The sequence below is a fragment of the Crocuta crocuta genome, unplaced genomic scaffold (assembly GCF_008692635.1).
Source record: "Crocuta crocuta isolate KB4526 unplaced genomic scaffold, BGI_CrCroc_1.0 scaffold24, whole genome shotgun sequence".
Lineage (NCBI taxonomy): Eukaryota > Metazoa > Chordata > Mammalia > Carnivora > Hyaenidae > Crocuta > Crocuta crocuta.
In genome coordinates, this window is record NW_027530974.1 from 9,318,413 (window position 1) to 9,334,780 (window position 16,368).

The 16,368-nt window shown below is 42.7% G+C and overlaps 1 protein-coding gene across 5 annotated transcripts in view; it reads right to left on the reverse strand.

Annotated features, from left to right (window-relative positions):
• Positions 1-16,368, reverse strand: part of MAK (male germ cell associated kinase) — a 46,042-nt gene that overhangs the window by 9,865 nt on the left and 19,809 nt on the right. For 4 of the 5 annotated variants that reach the window (XR_013336544.1, XM_077770096.1, XM_077770095.1 and 1 more), the window contains exons 8-11: positions 13,062-13,376; positions 8,269-8,441; positions 5,287-5,435; positions 318-449 (exon numbers count right to left, since the gene is read on the reverse strand). Coding sequence is in view for 4 of the 5 variants with exons in the window: in XM_077770096.1 (XP_077626222.1) it covers positions 318-449; positions 5,287-5,435; positions 8,269-8,441; positions 13,062-13,376 (769 nt within the window). In the remaining variant the exon portion in view is untranslated. Of the gene's footprint in view, positions 1-317; positions 450-2,271; positions 2,378-5,286; positions 5,436-8,268; positions 8,442-13,061; positions 13,377-16,368 lie in introns of those variants that run through there. The other variant, XM_077770098.1, reaches the window with a different exon arrangement.

The window sequence follows — 16,368 nt, forward strand, 5'->3', positions numbered from 1 at the left end:
GTATAGTTGATATTTTAACACTTTCGGGAAAGTGGAAACACACCATAGTAAACAAGACAACGTGTCTTTAGTTTTGTGAAGTAGGAGACTAGAGACGCACTGCTCAGGGAGATCCATTTGAGGAAAGAATCCGTATGGAAGTGGAGATCTGGCGTGTGACTCCCTTAAAACCACCTGTGCTCAAGTACCAGTTTGAAAACTTTGGGTGCCCCCAAGGGTATCCCGGTTGGAAGAAGGCAGCTGCAATCTAGTTAAAAGTAAAAATCTGCAGAAGGAAAACAATGTAAAGGTATACTTTAAATGGATTTTTGCTTTACCTGCATTACTCCTTTTGAAAGCAAGTTCTGCCCCCATGGGTCCCAGTGACTTAGGAAATAACTGATTACTCCAAGTATATGGGTTTATATCCTTTCCACTGGCTACCAAGGACACATTCTTGGGATTAACACCTTAGAAGAACAAAATAGTTGTTTCAGAGGTTAAGATGTGATCATTAACTTGACGGAAAAGTACATAATACATTCAAATGGACACTAGAAATAACTTGGAGGAGAATGGAAATAAATTTATGTTACAATGTAGTAGATCTTTGCTTTAACCCAGAATGCTTCCAATAATACAGAATCCTCATAGTGTGCTTTGTAAACGCAAGGTATTTTCTATAATACAAGTAATAATCATTAAACATGGGACATTTCTGGCTAGATGTCTTATGAGAATTGAGGTGGTACACAAATTTTCTTCAAATTGATTTAAGTATATACTTAAAATTATATGTCTGTGCACCAGACCCTTGAGGAACACTTAGTGTAGCCAGGAGAATTGAGAGATTGCACGTAGATGTGTAAAGATCTGTGAACCTTATTTGCATATTAGACAATAATCTAAACTGTTAATTATTTTCTGAAATCTGTGAAATGTGGAGTCAACCTTAGACTTTAGTATACTAGTGGTTAAAGGGTGGTTTTTAACTTAATATATTAAAAAAATTTTTTTTAACATTTTTATTATTGAGAGACAGAAAGAAGATGCGCTTTCTAAAAGGGTAGCAATAACTCATGAAAAAATCGATACAAAAAAATCCTTTACCCCCAAAGAAAAGGCAAGGTAGGCAGGGATACTAATAATCTCCTTCAATGAACAGTTTTCATAAATGTAGTTCAATAAAGAATGGGCCCTGAGTACTTAAATTGTTCTGTTAATCCAGTTAGCCTGGTGATATCCCTAGTTTTTTTTTTTTTCCTTAAGTAAATATATCCATTAGCAAAGACAGTTGCTTTAATTCTGCCTTTTTAAAGATTCCAGATTTCTTGGAAATTGACACAATCTAGAATGTGAAGTCATTTACATATTAGTTTACAGGCTTTTACTGGGCCCCTTCTACATAGCAAACACTGATAGAGGTAGCAATGAATACATCATCCCTTGCCTCCGAGGAAAGTAAATCACTGAATGAATACCTACTGAGCACCTATCACACGCGAGGCATTGTATGCGGCATTGGACAGGAAGTGGTGACCAAAACCATAGTTTCTACCCTTTTGGGTCTTACAGTCTACTTTAAGGAAAGGGAAACATTAATGGTTGCAAATGGGTAAATAACGGTATATAAACTGTTTAAAGGAATCTGGTGCTGAGAAGGCAGGCAAATAACAGAAGAAACTTTCTCTAGAAGTTCCACCAGTCATTCTTTTTTTAAAAAAAAAGTAATTTTAAGCTGAAATGTGAATCTGATTGGGACTCTGGAGCGGATGGGAGCTGTGTTCCTGGGAAGGGCCACAGTGTAGACTTGGGGCCCAAGGTGGGAAGGAACCTGCCACATTCCATGGAGAAAGAAAGAACAGGGGCTGGCACAAAATGAGGCTGGAGAGGGGAGCAGGGGTCTGATCACGTAGGAGTTTGTGTGCCAGGTTAAGAAATTTCAAATGCAGTCGGAGAGGCAAGTGTAGAAATGACATAGGACATTGAATACACAGGGTGGAAAGGACAGAAGTGATAAACGGACTTGAGAAGGAGCAGGGTTTCAAAAGTGCTGTGGAAGGAACCACTCTCCCTGCCTGCTCGGTGGCATCAGTTCGTGCCAGAGGGTCCTATTCTGAGAGCAGGGGGTGAGACCAGAGGGCACCTCTGAGCGATGGTTTTTGCTTCCATTGCACACTCTGTTTGCGGCCGCCTTGCTATAGTTAAGTACCTAAGGATTACAGGGTGAGCCGAGAGGTGAGTGGAGTCCCATGTAAATAACAGAAAACAGAGTCTCAAAGTCTTGGTCCAGTACACAGCCGGTCAGTAGCAGGTCAATAACTAGGACTCCTGTGCCTCTCTCCCTGAAGGCCAGTGTCACAGATCTGCAAGTCTTGTAGAATGATGTCATGCTGCCCTGAAAGTATATGGTACGTTTCTAGAGCTCCCGTGATCCTAAAGATTGATGCTTAAGAAGACCTTTTATGCTTGGCTTTATGGTTTAAAAAAAAAAAAGAGGGTCCCCAAAGATATGCTTTTTCTTTATTCCTGAAGACACTTAATTATAAAAAATAACTGTGGATCATAAATGTCAAGCATCGCTTCTTATTTCGGTTTCTATCCTCTGCAGTCATCCCTGGCTCATGATAGGTGCTCAGTAAATGTCTGCCCATGTGACCGAACTGAGCTCAATTCTAGTTTCAAATCTCATCCAGCTCGAGAGGGGCATCTTCAAGGGGAAAAATGCCAACAGGGGAACAGGAAGACTCAGGTTTAGATTTCAAGCAGTTCTAATTTCAAGTCTGCTTATTGTCTCAATTACAGCCATGCTTCTGACCCACAGTATTTTGTAGAATCTGATCTTTCTGGTTAAAAAGGAAATGACAGACCAGTTTCAGATATCCTGAAATATGTCCCAGAAAACCATATTAGGGAGCAGAATGAAAACAGGGTGCTTTGGATCTATTTATCCTGAGAAAAACTTACAGTTGCCTTTCCTACCGCCAGAGGGCTCCCTTGTATAGATAAGAAAATACCGATTTGCTATATGATTGATTGATTGATTGACTGATTTTTAAATAGGGAAAAATATCCCCCATGAATCTGTTCTGGGAATTTTGCTACATCCCTGCTTTTGCAGTAGGATCAGAACTCCTCATAGCTTCAACACCAAAGTGTACAAACCTGTGGGTATCTAGATAGAAATTACAAGGCAAGTTATCTTTGCTGCTTTTAAAAGTGCCTCCCTCATCTTTCCTCACCTTCCTCAGCACTTCAGTCCCTCATCGATTCCTCTTCTCTCCAGCCTCTGTAAGCGGTCATTCCTGTCCACATGTATATGAGCTGCGAAGACCCGGAATCACCATGACCGGAGCGTGCCCTGAGCCCCGCTCCAGGACGGCTCCATTTCTGAGCTCCCCTTCCCAGCCGACAGCCCTGAAGAGTTGTCTACCTGTTCAGTCACGAATTTCTCACCTCTCTTCGCTTTTCCACCCACCCCAGCCTCGTTCTCCCTCACCATTCCAGACTGAAACTGCTCACCAAGGTCACAGGGATGTCCCCACTGTTCAGTTTAATCGGGCTCTGTCCCTCCTTTTAACCGCTCAGCAGGAAACTCTTCCAGGTCAACTGTCCCATCTCAGCTTCTGCAAACCACCGGTTCATGGCCTCCCCTCATCTGCCTGGCTCCTTCCTTTCCTCTTTCTTGAGTCCCCCTCGCCCTCCTCTCCCACTACCCTTGTTCCGCTCACAGTCTCTCTGTGGGTGATCCTGTTCAATCCATGGACTTAAATACTGTCTGGGAGTCGCCCTTCTCTTTGGCCCAGGTCCCTCCTCAGTGTTTCTGGCTCTTCCCTCCCACCTCCTGCATGGCCTCTCCACGCTGGCATGTTTCACAAGCCTCTCAACTCTAACGGCCCAGCCCGCACACAAGACTGACCACCTCTTTCCCGCCCAATCCTGTTTCTCCTCAGCCTTCCCCATCTCAGAGCATGGCACCACCGGCCACCTATGATTCAAGCCACAAATTCGCTTTTCCCTTATTTCCTACAACATCCATCAGCAAGACCATTTCCAAAATATATGAGGAGCCCAGCTCCCGCTCAGTCGTCATCATCTTGTCCCGGGAGGACTACAGTGGCTTCCACCTGGCCTCCCTGCATCTGGTCTTGCCCTGTGCGAGCCATCATTTACACAGTCTTTTTATCACATGTGTCAGGTCGCCACTCACCTTGCAAGGTTCCCCCCAAAGGCCTCCTTCCGAGCTGGAACAAACCCCAAATTCCTTCCCCTGCCCTCAAGGTGCTGTCTCACCTGACCCCTGCTGGCTCTCCCTACCTCACCTCTCCTCATTCTCCCCTGAGCTCCCTTAAACTCCAAGTGTGCAGCCTATTCTACTCAGAGAAGCCAGTGTTTTCCCCTCTACCTAAAACATCTTTTCTCAGCTCTTGATCTTTTCCTCGTTTGGGACTAAAGATATATCTGTATAGATATATGGCCACTTAAAAATCAGTTCCCTTTTAGGCTAGATTGGGTTTAAACTTTTCTTTTTAAACTGGATTTTGGGGAGAAAATGCTACCTGCAGCCATGACAGAAACTACCCACCATCTGTCTAGATCTTTCTTCTAAGCTCCAGATTTATATATTCAGTCATCTACTAGATAGTCGTCTATTAGACACACCAACCCCAACTCCTGAGATTCCCTACTTCTGTATTCCTGTCTCCTCCTGATCTTCCCTTTCTCAGGTGAGGTCACCATCGCCCACCCAGGGGCCAATACTAATTCCTCATTAGTTACCATCACCCATACCAATCTGTCAGCAAGTCGTATCTTTCCCCTACTGAAATACGTGGAGATCTTACCCATTTCTGTGTCCACGTTCACCACCTTGGAGCAAGCCACTACCCTCTCGTTCTAGACACGAGCAATGGCCTCTTGAGCCCCTATGCTCTACCCACAATGATCTTTCAAACACACAACCCCGATCACTTAGGAAACAGCATAAAATCCTACATTTTATAAAATGGTATAGCAGAGGTGAAGAATTATTTTAATAAAATTTAGCACTTACTAAAGGCATAGCTTTGGCAGGAGAGAGAGGCTTTTTTTTTCTTTTCTTTTTTTTTTTTTAAGGATATTCTCATCTTGATTTTCCACTGCTAGGCATTTCTCGAGCAGATTTCCCAGAGGCAGGAGACCCAGAAAAGTACTTGGGAACAAGGACTGACCAGGCTGTTTTACTGGTGCCCTTTCTGCAAAAATCCCAGGACACTTGAGCCTGACCCCTACTCTAGTTGGCATTAACATTGTATGTTCTCTACTCACCTGGAAGGTATCTTGATTGCTTCAAGTAGTACTGCTTAGCGGTGGAAGCAGTTGACAGTTCCGAATCTGATTTCAGGGAAACAGCAGCGGGTAAGCTCTTGTTTTCCCCTGCTGAGTGGTGGGAGCCTGAGGGCACCGACTCTGGAAGCCTTGAAAGACCACAGAAGGTAGTGTCAGGATGTGACAAGTGAGAAGACGACAGCTACTATGTCCTCACCCGCCCCCTGCACGTCTTTTCAAGTCAGGCAGGGCCACCCCACTTAACACGGTTTCTGTCAGAGTCCTTTTGCTGACGGGAACACTGAGTGACAGCTTCTCCCCTGAGAGATATTAGGCAGCCCATAGAATCATTTCTAGTACCAGCCATGATGTGACAGAAAGCTTCATCACTGAGCAGCGAACTGCCCGTGCATAATGTTTCTAGCTTTCCAGCCACTGCTGCCGTTGTGGGTTTCTCATGTGGGAAGACCGCCTGCTGAAAGGGAAGACCGTCAGAGCCACCATCACTGCCTGCCAACGTAATGTGTGAGCAGGAAGGCTGTGTGGGACCCCCTCGGAGACTGACACTGGCCTGGTTGGCCCTTTGAGCTGCTGGCTACCCCCACTCGCGCAGGGGTAGCCCTCAACACAGGGAGAAGGACCCTTTCATTAGAAACAGCCCCACCCATTTCTGGCTTCTTTTTCCTTGTGACTCAGCCCACTTGTAGTCATACCAACTGCTGAGATTCTACCCATTTTCAAAACTGCTCAAAAGAACAGAACTGCTCAAAAGAACTTTCTTCTCCTCCTCAAAGCGGTCTGCCCAGACTCAGGACTCCTGAGCTCCTTGTAGCTCCTTCATTAGCAGCACTTCATAATGCTCTGCCCTGGTGTTAGGCTGACTTGAAGGTCTCATTTCTGCTGCTGTACATTTGATGGGTGCAGACAGACTCCATCCTGTTCCTACCGTGGCTTAACACCATTGAGGTACTTAGTGAGTGTCCACCGAGTGTGCATACAAGTATAAATACCTTGCTTTTCTTGACTGTAAAAGAGATAACCTAATAAGTAAACATTTCACACTTGCGTATTTGGTCTTTTGTATTCTCTGTGAGGAAGCCTAGACTGGCTGAGGAACTGAGCAGAGAATGGCAGAGTCCATTCAGTGCGCCAAGTATTTGAGCTCCTACTGCTTAAGGAATTGTGTGGTGCGGGACAGAGAGAGATTTGGTTTTGAATTAGGCCTCATCTGACTTTATGCAGCCTATTCATTCAACCTATCTGACTCTCAATATCCTATTCTGTAGATATTTTTATTGGAGTATGAAGATTATAAATTAAAATTTAGGTAGGCGCTTAATAAATGGAATTGTATTATTACTGTTATTATGTCTAAATCATATAAAGCCATTTGAAGATACCAAAAAAGAAAAAATGGAAGAAATATACATTAAAAATTGTCACAGTTTTTCTAAAGAACTTCAAGAGAAAAGGAATAACTGATATTGAAATTTATCAATCATTCCCTTGCCAGAATTAAGTATATGGACTACAAACTTGATCTTAACTATAGGTTTTGATTCAAATCTCTTCTACTCCTAAAATACATGATAAAATTCAGCTGGAATTAGAATGACGTGGGTTAAAAAAAAAAAAGTTTTCAGGTCACCTACATAGTACACCAATGAAGATGCAAAGAATTATTTTTACAGAAAGGAACTATGTAGCTCTCTACACATCTTTAAGGTGTTGACATCTTTAAGCTGACATCTATAATTTCTCATCATAAATTAAATAATTTTATTTCTTGTTAACAGTAGGTAGAAAACAATAAATAATTTATAAAGTGGAATATTATGAGGAATGATTATAATTGGAGTATTTCATGGTATGACTTGATAAAATAAAGTCTTAACTACCCTTAGTCCATAAATACTCTGAATCCTCAAAAAATTATGTACAGCGTATATCCATAGGTTTTGGAAAAGCAGACAGTTTCACAGAACATTCTAGTACACTTAAAAGAACACGCATCACTGGGTTCCGGTGCTTTAGTGGTTCTGAATCTCCATGCTTTCCAACATAAGGCTAAAATACCCTATTTCTATTGTGGGCTTTTCCCCTTAAGAGAAATACTACAGGACAACACCTTCTGAGTTGAATGTGTTGGCCTTCTGACTTCTCCCTTTGTTTAGCATCTCAAAGGTTGTTCAGCCTTCATGGCACTCAAGTTTGAAAATGCTTAAGAGGCGTGACTTTCTGCCATTAACTGGGAGGGGGATTATGCAGGCTTACTCTCAAGTTCATGTATTTTAGGGAAGAGTACCTCTGGAACTTGAGGATCTAGAAACCTATTGACCAAGGATTATCCATGCATAGATCCCCTCTCACAGAATCTCCATGTACCTTCAGAGACATGTGGACCGCAACATGAATGCCAGATAACTATTAGATAAAATTACCTGCCTCTTGCCAATATTTTTTCCTCCCTATTCTTTTAGTCCAAAGAGAGAGAGAAAAAAAGAATATTTTCCCAGACTTGACTTAGAAAAAGACAAGGGACTGCAAGAGATATTAAATTTCCAGAAAAAGTTTAGGAAATGATCAAAAAAGTTTAGAATAGCAAGCAAACAAATAAGGGAATCTGAACACCATCGGAAGAAATCATTGCCTTTGTAGATTGTGCTTTGCTTTCTTCAAATAGGCATGCGGATTCCAGATGGGAATCATAGTGATCGTATTTCAGCAGAGTATGCTAAAAACTTCACAAGAAGCCTTCCCACCACACACACACACCACTCAGCCATTAATACTGAGAAACATTACTGTGAGAAGTCAAGATTCTTACCTTCCCAGAGCCATGCGTAGAGATTTGGGGTTTGTGGAAGAGAATACTATTAAGCTACTTATTGCCTTTAATATCTTCATTCATTTGTATGTACTGAGTAACATAAAGTTGATATGTGATAAAAATAGATTTTCCTGAGGGATTTGAAATCTTACCGGAACGGAGAATCTTTTTTCCTCTTTTCTTTGAATACACCCATGCTTGGCTTCTTGGAATGGGAGGCTCCAAGATCATAGTCCTCGAGTTCTGCCCAGCTGTCTCCAGACTTGAACACCATCTGACCCCAACGCCTCCTAGCACTTTTGTGACCCAGTGTGCCATTTGGCTTCTGTGGTGGAAAATCAGTCATCATCATCTCTTCTCATTTGCTGAATGCCTTTAATGCACAAGCTACTTTACTTTATACTAAGAGTACCCGTTCTCAAGGGTTCTGCCATATAGTTAAGATAACACATACACACAATGAAAAGTATTAAGAAAAATAGGTAGCATGGACTAAAAATAGGATAGGCATTCAGAGGGAGGAGAGATCTCTGAATTTGGATTGGGGGAGGACTCAAGTACTTAAGGATCAGAACTGACTCCTCATTGCTGTATAATTTGGAGAACTGCCATGTGTGGTTGTGTCTCTCTGGGCAAGTGACTTGACTTCTCAAAGCCCTGGCTTCCTCCTCCTTACATGGTGATATGCAGTACCGATCTAAGTAGTACTTCTGAATTGAATAGTAAAATACGTTGCAAGTCCTTAGGTTAGGGCCTAACACAGAAGAAGAATCACTGAGTTAGGTGGTACGGTTGTGATTATTACTGTTATTGTTGTTGTTGCAGAGTTTGGAAGAGGAAATATATAGAGTATGTCTTTTTAATGGAAAAGTGCCAGAATGTGTTCTGGGAAGGAAAGGTGGTTGGTGCTTATCAAAGAAGATGGTTGGTGCTGGAAGTAGAGGAAGGCAGGGCCGCAAAGACAGACTGATGCTGGAGTCTGAAGGCCTTCAAGTGTCTGCCTAACGAGCTGCAGCTCTCCTGTGGGCAGTGGAGAACACTGGATGTTTTTGAGCTAAAAAGTGATGAGATAAAGGCAGCGTTCTAGAAGGTCAGGCTCTTCAGATAGGAGGCCTTTGCAGTTATACTGGCATTTGGTGGCAAGGGCGACAGATTCCTACTGGTTGGAATGCTCGGGAAAGAACGCATTTGCTTTTAACAAGTAATAAAAGGCCTAGACTTTGCATCTATCTGAACAGAGGTGAGAGAAGAGTGTGGCAGCACTCAGTGCAGCAATATGCTTACTTAAATACCTGAAGTCCCAGCTGCCTTTGCAGCTACATGTAGCCATGTGACACAATCTAGCCAAAGAGTTGTCAGTGGGAATCTACTGGAGGGACTTCTGGGGAGCTAGCAAGACATGTCAGTGTTTTTTTTTTTTTTTTTTTAACATTTATTGATTTTTGAAAGAGCACAAGTGAGGAGGGGACAGAGAGAGAGAGGGAGACACAGAATCCGAAGCCGACTCCGGTTCTGAGCTGTCAGCACAGAGCCCGATGCAAGGCTCAAACTCAGGAACTGTGAGGTCATGACCTGAGCCAAAGTCAGACACTTAACCCACTGAGCCACCCAGGCGCCCACATCACGCTTCCCTCTTCTAGAATGCAGATGCAATCCCAAAGGAGCAGCGGCCATCTTGTGGCCACAGGAAGGAACACCACCTGCTAAGGGTGGTAGAACAGGAAGGCAGAAGCCGCCTGGTTCCTCCTACACGCTGCCCCAGCCCAGGTTTGGCCCACCACTGACTTCTTGTCATGTGAGAAAACCCATTTACTGTTGGGGCCTCAGTGGTCAGGTTTCCATCCTGAGTCACTGACTGTAATCCTAATGGATGCAGAGAAGGAAAGGCAGGAATCATTTCAGGATGGTGGCTCTGTCAACAAAAATAAAGAATGAGGACAAAGACTCGGCTTGGATTGGACAGTGGTTTTCTTCAAATTTATTTGGGGTGGTCTTGGGGCTTGTAAACTGAGAAATCCAAAGGCAATTGAAAATTAGGGAATTTGAAAGCGAGATCAGCAAATACAGTTATCTTTGGAGCAAGAAGATGTTTAAAGAACGGATATACTATAGCTTGGAGCTCGTGGTGTCACAGTGACAGCTGATGACAAAAACAGTATTTGCCACCTTCCGTTAGAGTATTGCTTTCTTTGCCAGGGAAAATGAGCTCTAGACTAAGGAGAATAAAAAGCTCTAAGGTCCCAGATAAGAAGATTAATCAAAGGTTATACTTAGCTGAGTTTGAGACGCTTACTTTTTAGGGCTCTGAGGCTATATGCTTCTGAACAGTGTCAGTAATATCAAGTAGGATGCCTGAGAAGACTGGAAAGGAGCAAATGTACATAGTTTTTTATAAAGTAGAAGGTGGAGTTTTGAAAACTCCACTGTAATACGTTTGGCATAGGATGAGGGCAAAGATTCTAAAATCAGTTATTAAAGAGGAAGTTTTTGAGCACTGAGGGAAAGGAGTGGTAGATCATATAGGCCACCATTTTTTATAAAAAGCAAACAGTGCATGTATGTAGTCTGTGTGGCCTTCAACAAGGTGGGTGACAGGGGCTTTGATGCTATCAGTGAAGCAACAAAAGGACAACAGAGCACGGCCAGTACTGCTGCCCACCCCCCACCCCCCCATTTAGACCCCACGTCTAATGTGATGGTATTTGGACAAGTGGCCTTTGGGAGGTAACCGGGGATTAGTGCCCTTCTGAAAGAGACTCCAGAGAGCTTGCTTGCTCTCTCTGCCATTTGAGGACCAAGCAAGAAGGTGACATCCACAACCAGGAAGAAGGCCCTCACTAGGAATCAAAGTGGCCAGCGCTCTGATCTCGGACTTCCCAGCATCTAGAATTGTGATAAAGTGAATTTCTGCTTAAAGCCACCCAGTCTATGGTATTTTGTTATAGCAGCAAATAACTATATTTGTTATAGTTCAGTAGTCTGACCAAGAGTCCTGCTCATGGATCAGTGTCCATCTAGAAGAAAGTTCTAGTGGCCTGAACAAGGGCTCACCACTGCCATTCTGTTCATCATGAAGGTACAGGAGACAAAAAACAAATGAACAACCAAACCAATGCATAGCTGGTGACATGCTGGGCAAAATGGTTAAACTGAGGAGACAAAATACTTTAGAAATTTGGGAAGTAAAAGTAAGGTCTTACAATGTTTTGAATCCCAGAGATCAAATACACAGCAAGCAAGAAGTAAAGGATATGCGATTTAGCAGAAGCACTTGTAAAAAACAGACTTAGGACTTTTAGCTGACAGAATGATCAGTCCCAACTCTGAAACCTATATTGGCTATCTAAAAATGTAGGGCTAGGGTATTGGGTACTTTAACTTAGCCAGTGCATACAAGGACTGAGTATAGTGCATGGCACTTAGTAGATACTCAGTAAATATTAATTTCTTTTTCTTTCAGTATGAGTCAACATTTGATGTGCCTTCCAAGAAAAAAACAACAATGTAATCTTTGGTGGCATGAGCGGACCCATGGCTCTGGGATTCACCGTGGCTTATACTCCCCTCTGGTCCTGGCAGCCTCATTCTAACAGGGAAGCAGGATGGGGAGGGGACCCGACGGCTCCTTCCTACACAGGAACCAAGGATCACTCAGTCCTTGGTGAATGATGTCGTGTGTGGAACACGTGAGGGAACCACAGGTATTTCTCTTAGAGAGCAGGGCAGGCAATCTAAGGGCGATTTTCAAATATCTGAATGGCTGCCTTTCTCAAAGAGTGATGAACTTTTATTAAAAGCTAAAGAAGACCAGAGTTTAGCTCAGTATAAGGAAGAACTTTCTAATAGTCAGAAATGCCCCCAAAGATGATGTGGACTCCTCAGGACCCTGGGAGTGGCTCAGAAATAATGTGGACAATTATTCATTCATTTGTTCAACAGATATTTGAATGAATATTTGATATTTGAACAGATATTTGCTGAGAATTTACCATATGCCAGGTGCCATTCTGGGTTTGGGGCCTGTATTGATAAACAAAACAGACAAACATCCCTGACCTCATGAAGCTTATATTCTAGTAGGAAGAGCCAGCTAACAAACAATACACATAAGATACAGGTAATTAATCGTATGTTAGAATAAGGTTAGGGCTTTGTGAGCAGGGCTTGCTTATACAAGGATGGCAGGAATGGATAAGGAGTTAGTATTCTTTGAGATCTCTCTGTCCTAAAATGCCCGTAACGAAGTGCATTTGGGAGTATACACATTGAGGAGACGGCTACTATGGCATGTGACGAGCTCCCTGAACTGAACAACAGAAGTAGGAAGAGGAAGTTTTTATACTATGCTTGACACTTAAAAAAAATTCTGTTCATATTCATTGGTATTTAAAAACAGTATAAAATTACTGTTAAAATCCTGAAGATTTAGGGCCAGCTCTTTTGAGTCCTATATTCTATTAAATGCTTTGAGTTCCTCTGTATCTAAGTAACAAAGAAAGTCTGTAGCATCAAGACCTTATTTCACTAGTTTTGGTAGTTTTTCTTTGCATAAACCATATTAGAATTTTAAGTTATCTCATGCTAAGGCCCTGCCAGAGGAAGCAGGGACTTCAACACAGAATCTTATTTTATATCTTGAAATTTTTTAATGTTTATTTTTGAGAGAGAGAGAAAGAAAGAGCAAGCCAGGAAGGGGCAGAGAGAGAGAGGGAGACACAGGATCCAAAGCAGGTTCTGTGCTGTCAGCTCAGAGCCCGATGTGGGGCTCGAACTCATGAGCCACAAGACCATGACCTGAGCTGAAGTCAGATGCTTAACCGACTGAGCCACCCAGGCGCCCCGAATCATCTTTAACATCTTGCCCAGCATTTATAGGAATGCCTAGGAAACAAAACCCTAACTGAACCAAACGACTGCATCTCGAGTGTCATCACGGGCTACTTACGGCTGGTATGTTCTTGACGATGCTCGGAAATAGTGTTTGCGGCGGATTCTGCTGACCCTGTTGCCTTGGTGCTTGTAGGTCACCCGTGTCCTGTGGCAGCTGGATGGACTGCAGTGGCTGGTGTCTGTTTTTCGGCGGGGGCTGTCTGACAGTCAGATCATTTATGTCTGGCAGAGGCTTAGACTCTGGATCAACCAAGGATGGCTTCGATTCTGGTGGCTCCACCTGCTTGCTATTTAAAGATTGTTTTGATTCCAGATGATGTGAGGAAGGGCCTAATACTTGACCAACTTGAAAATATGGGTGTTTCAGTGCCTAGAAAAAGAATGGAAAAAAGCAATGGAAAATGGTCTCACCTAAAAGTATTGCACATACACTTACTGACCGGCGGCCAGCTCAACATCGAGCACTAGCCAAGAGATGCGCCACGGATTAGAAAGCATTGTTTTCCCCTTGTGTGACACCTTCAAAAAGAGGACTGGGAAATAATGATTTGGGAGGTAAATTTCACTTAAAAAACGAAGTACAACAGAGTAGGAAGAATGTCAAACTCACATGTGATTTTTTAATATCCAGGCAAAGCAACCGTTGTGTTGAAAGATTCTGTATGAAAACAAAGTCTAGCTTATAAACACTGGCTAAATTTGATGTGATTAACTCAAACTGAAATGCTAGATACTGATCATGGTCCACAGGCGTTAGGAAATGAGTGAAGAAAACCTTCTATGTAGTTCATTTTCAACAATGAACGATCACATTATATAAAACTCAGGCCTACTCTTAGCCTAAGGATAATTACATACCTACTAGCAATTTTAAAAATTCTAAGAAAGATGATAAATGCATATGAGCTAGAGTGTATTCAGCACCATACCAGCAAAGAGAAGATATTTATGGGAAGAAAATATAAAAATAATACAAAATGATCACTGTCTGAGTTTTAACCTGACCAGTCAACCAGTTGCTGCTGCTGCATGGAGGTGGTGGGTGGAGGGGAGGGGACCCCTCACGACTGTCTGGTGACATGGTCTACAGTAGAGGTTCTCAACTGGGGGCGATTTGTCCCCTTTGGAGACATTTTTTTATTGTCACAATTTGGGGGTGGGAGGTGCTTCTGGCATCGAGCATAACAACACGACTGCCCTGCAACAAAGATGATCTGACCCAAGTGTCAGGAGTGCCAAGGTTGATGGAAATTAACCTAGAGAACGTCCGAAGCCTTCTGTGCAGCTCAGCTGTGGATGCTGACCCCTTACCAGTAAGCATGTGCCTGGATGAAGGAGGAAAGCTCCCAGTTCTGCTGTTTGTGATTGGAGGGGGGAGAGGAGGTGGGGAGAGTCCTTGAGGTAGCCCATCCTGCCCAAGGCCGGAAGCCAGTCCCCACCTGTGTGTGAGCACAGCCCTGGCCCACAGTTAGCGTCTTCTCAGGCCTGCAAGGGCAGTTTTTGAGGGACAGAAGCAGCTCTGCACATGGCCCCTGTATCCTGTAACTTCACCTCTTCCTGACTAGGTTTCCCTGCCTCCACTAAAAAGCAGGGCTAGGAAACAGTGGACGAGAAAGAGGTTAAGGGCAGGGAGGCGTATTTCGGCAGAGACAGAAAGAGTTTTTAATTCTGAGATGTCCCCCACCACAGCCGATGTACCTGTTAATTACACCGACACCATTAAGTGGAGCTCTGCAAATAAAATTTAAATACATCAGTACCCGACATACAGAAGGCACTCAAATTCCGAATTAATTAAGTCATATTAATTAGTATGTCAATACTCCTAAGTTTAAAATCAACTATATCTTGGAAATAGAACCTTTATAAATGTGTTTTATAATTTCAAGGCTTCATCTGTAACAATTTTTCCTCTTTAAGATATCAGCTATCATCCTTCCAGAAGAGGAGAGTCTTTAAGAAAAAATTTATTTTTTGCTCCTTATGCAGGGGATATTTGATTATTGCACAGAGTAAGGATATACAGAGGGGTGCCCGAGTGGCTCAGTCACTTAAGTGTCGACTCTTGGTTTCCAGTCAGGTCATGATCTCATGGTTTGGGAGTTTGAGTCCCACTTCAGGCTCCAGGCTGACAGCTCAGAGCCTTCTTGGGCTTCTCTCTCTCTTTGTCTCCCTCTCTCTCTGCCCCTCACCTGCTTGCTCCCTCTCTCTCTCTCTCTCTCTCAAATTAAAAAAATGACCAAGAACAAAAAAAGAATGATTTAAAAAGGATGTATAGAAAGTTCTCAAGAAGAAATTAAAATCCTCTCTAATGCCAGTACTAGAACAATACTACTCACATTGTGATGGGTTTTTTCCCCAGTATTTCCTACTCATGTAATATGTGTGTGTGTGTGTTTAAATAAGATCATATTATAATATGCTAGCCTACTTTTATTTTTTTTGTTATTTGAAAAAATTTTTTATTTATTTTTGAGAGAGAGAGTATGAGCATGGGAAGGGCAGAGAAAGAGGGAGACCCAGAATCTGAAGCAGGCTCCAGGCTCTGAGCTGTCAGCACAGAGCCCCATGTAGGGCTCGAACTCACCAACTGTGAGATCATGACCTGAGCCAAAACCAAGAGTTGGACGCTTAACTGATTGAGTCACCCAGGAGCCCCTTTCTGTGACTTTCCAAAATGTGTCATGCCCATTGTTTTTTTAGTCTTCTTTAAAGACTTTTACTCTATTTTTATTACAAAAGTAACCAATATTTAGAAACACTAGAAAATACACTGCCACCGTTTGTTAAAAAGAATAGTTGCTATTTGCCTTCTTAAGATTTTTATGAGAAAAATTTTAATTTTATGTGATCAAATCTGACTTTTCCATACAGAGAATAAACTGATGGTCACCCAGAGGGGAGAGAGGAAATAGGGGGAAATCAGTGAAGGGGATTAAGGATTTATATTTATCATGATGAAAAAAAAAATCTGAGTTTTCCCTTTGTGGCTTCTTCTATTACTTTTATGCTCCTCTATTTCTTAGCCTGAGATCATTTACTCACCTATAATTTCTTCAGTTTTAGTAGTTTAGTCTGTTCTTCTTATTTAAGCTTTTTGTGATTTATTTGAAAAATTGAAAAGTTTGGTGAGAAATAAGACCCTAAATTTTTTTTTTAATATTTTTATTTATTTCTAGGAGAGAGAGAGACAGCGTGAGCAGGGGAGGGTCAGAGAGAGAGGGAGTCACAGACTGAAACAGGCTCCAGGCTCCGAGCTGGCAGTCAGCACAGAGCCTGACGCGGGCCTTGAACCCACGAACCGCGAGATCATGACCTAAGCGAAAGTCGGACGCTCAACCGACTAAGCCACCCAGGCGCCC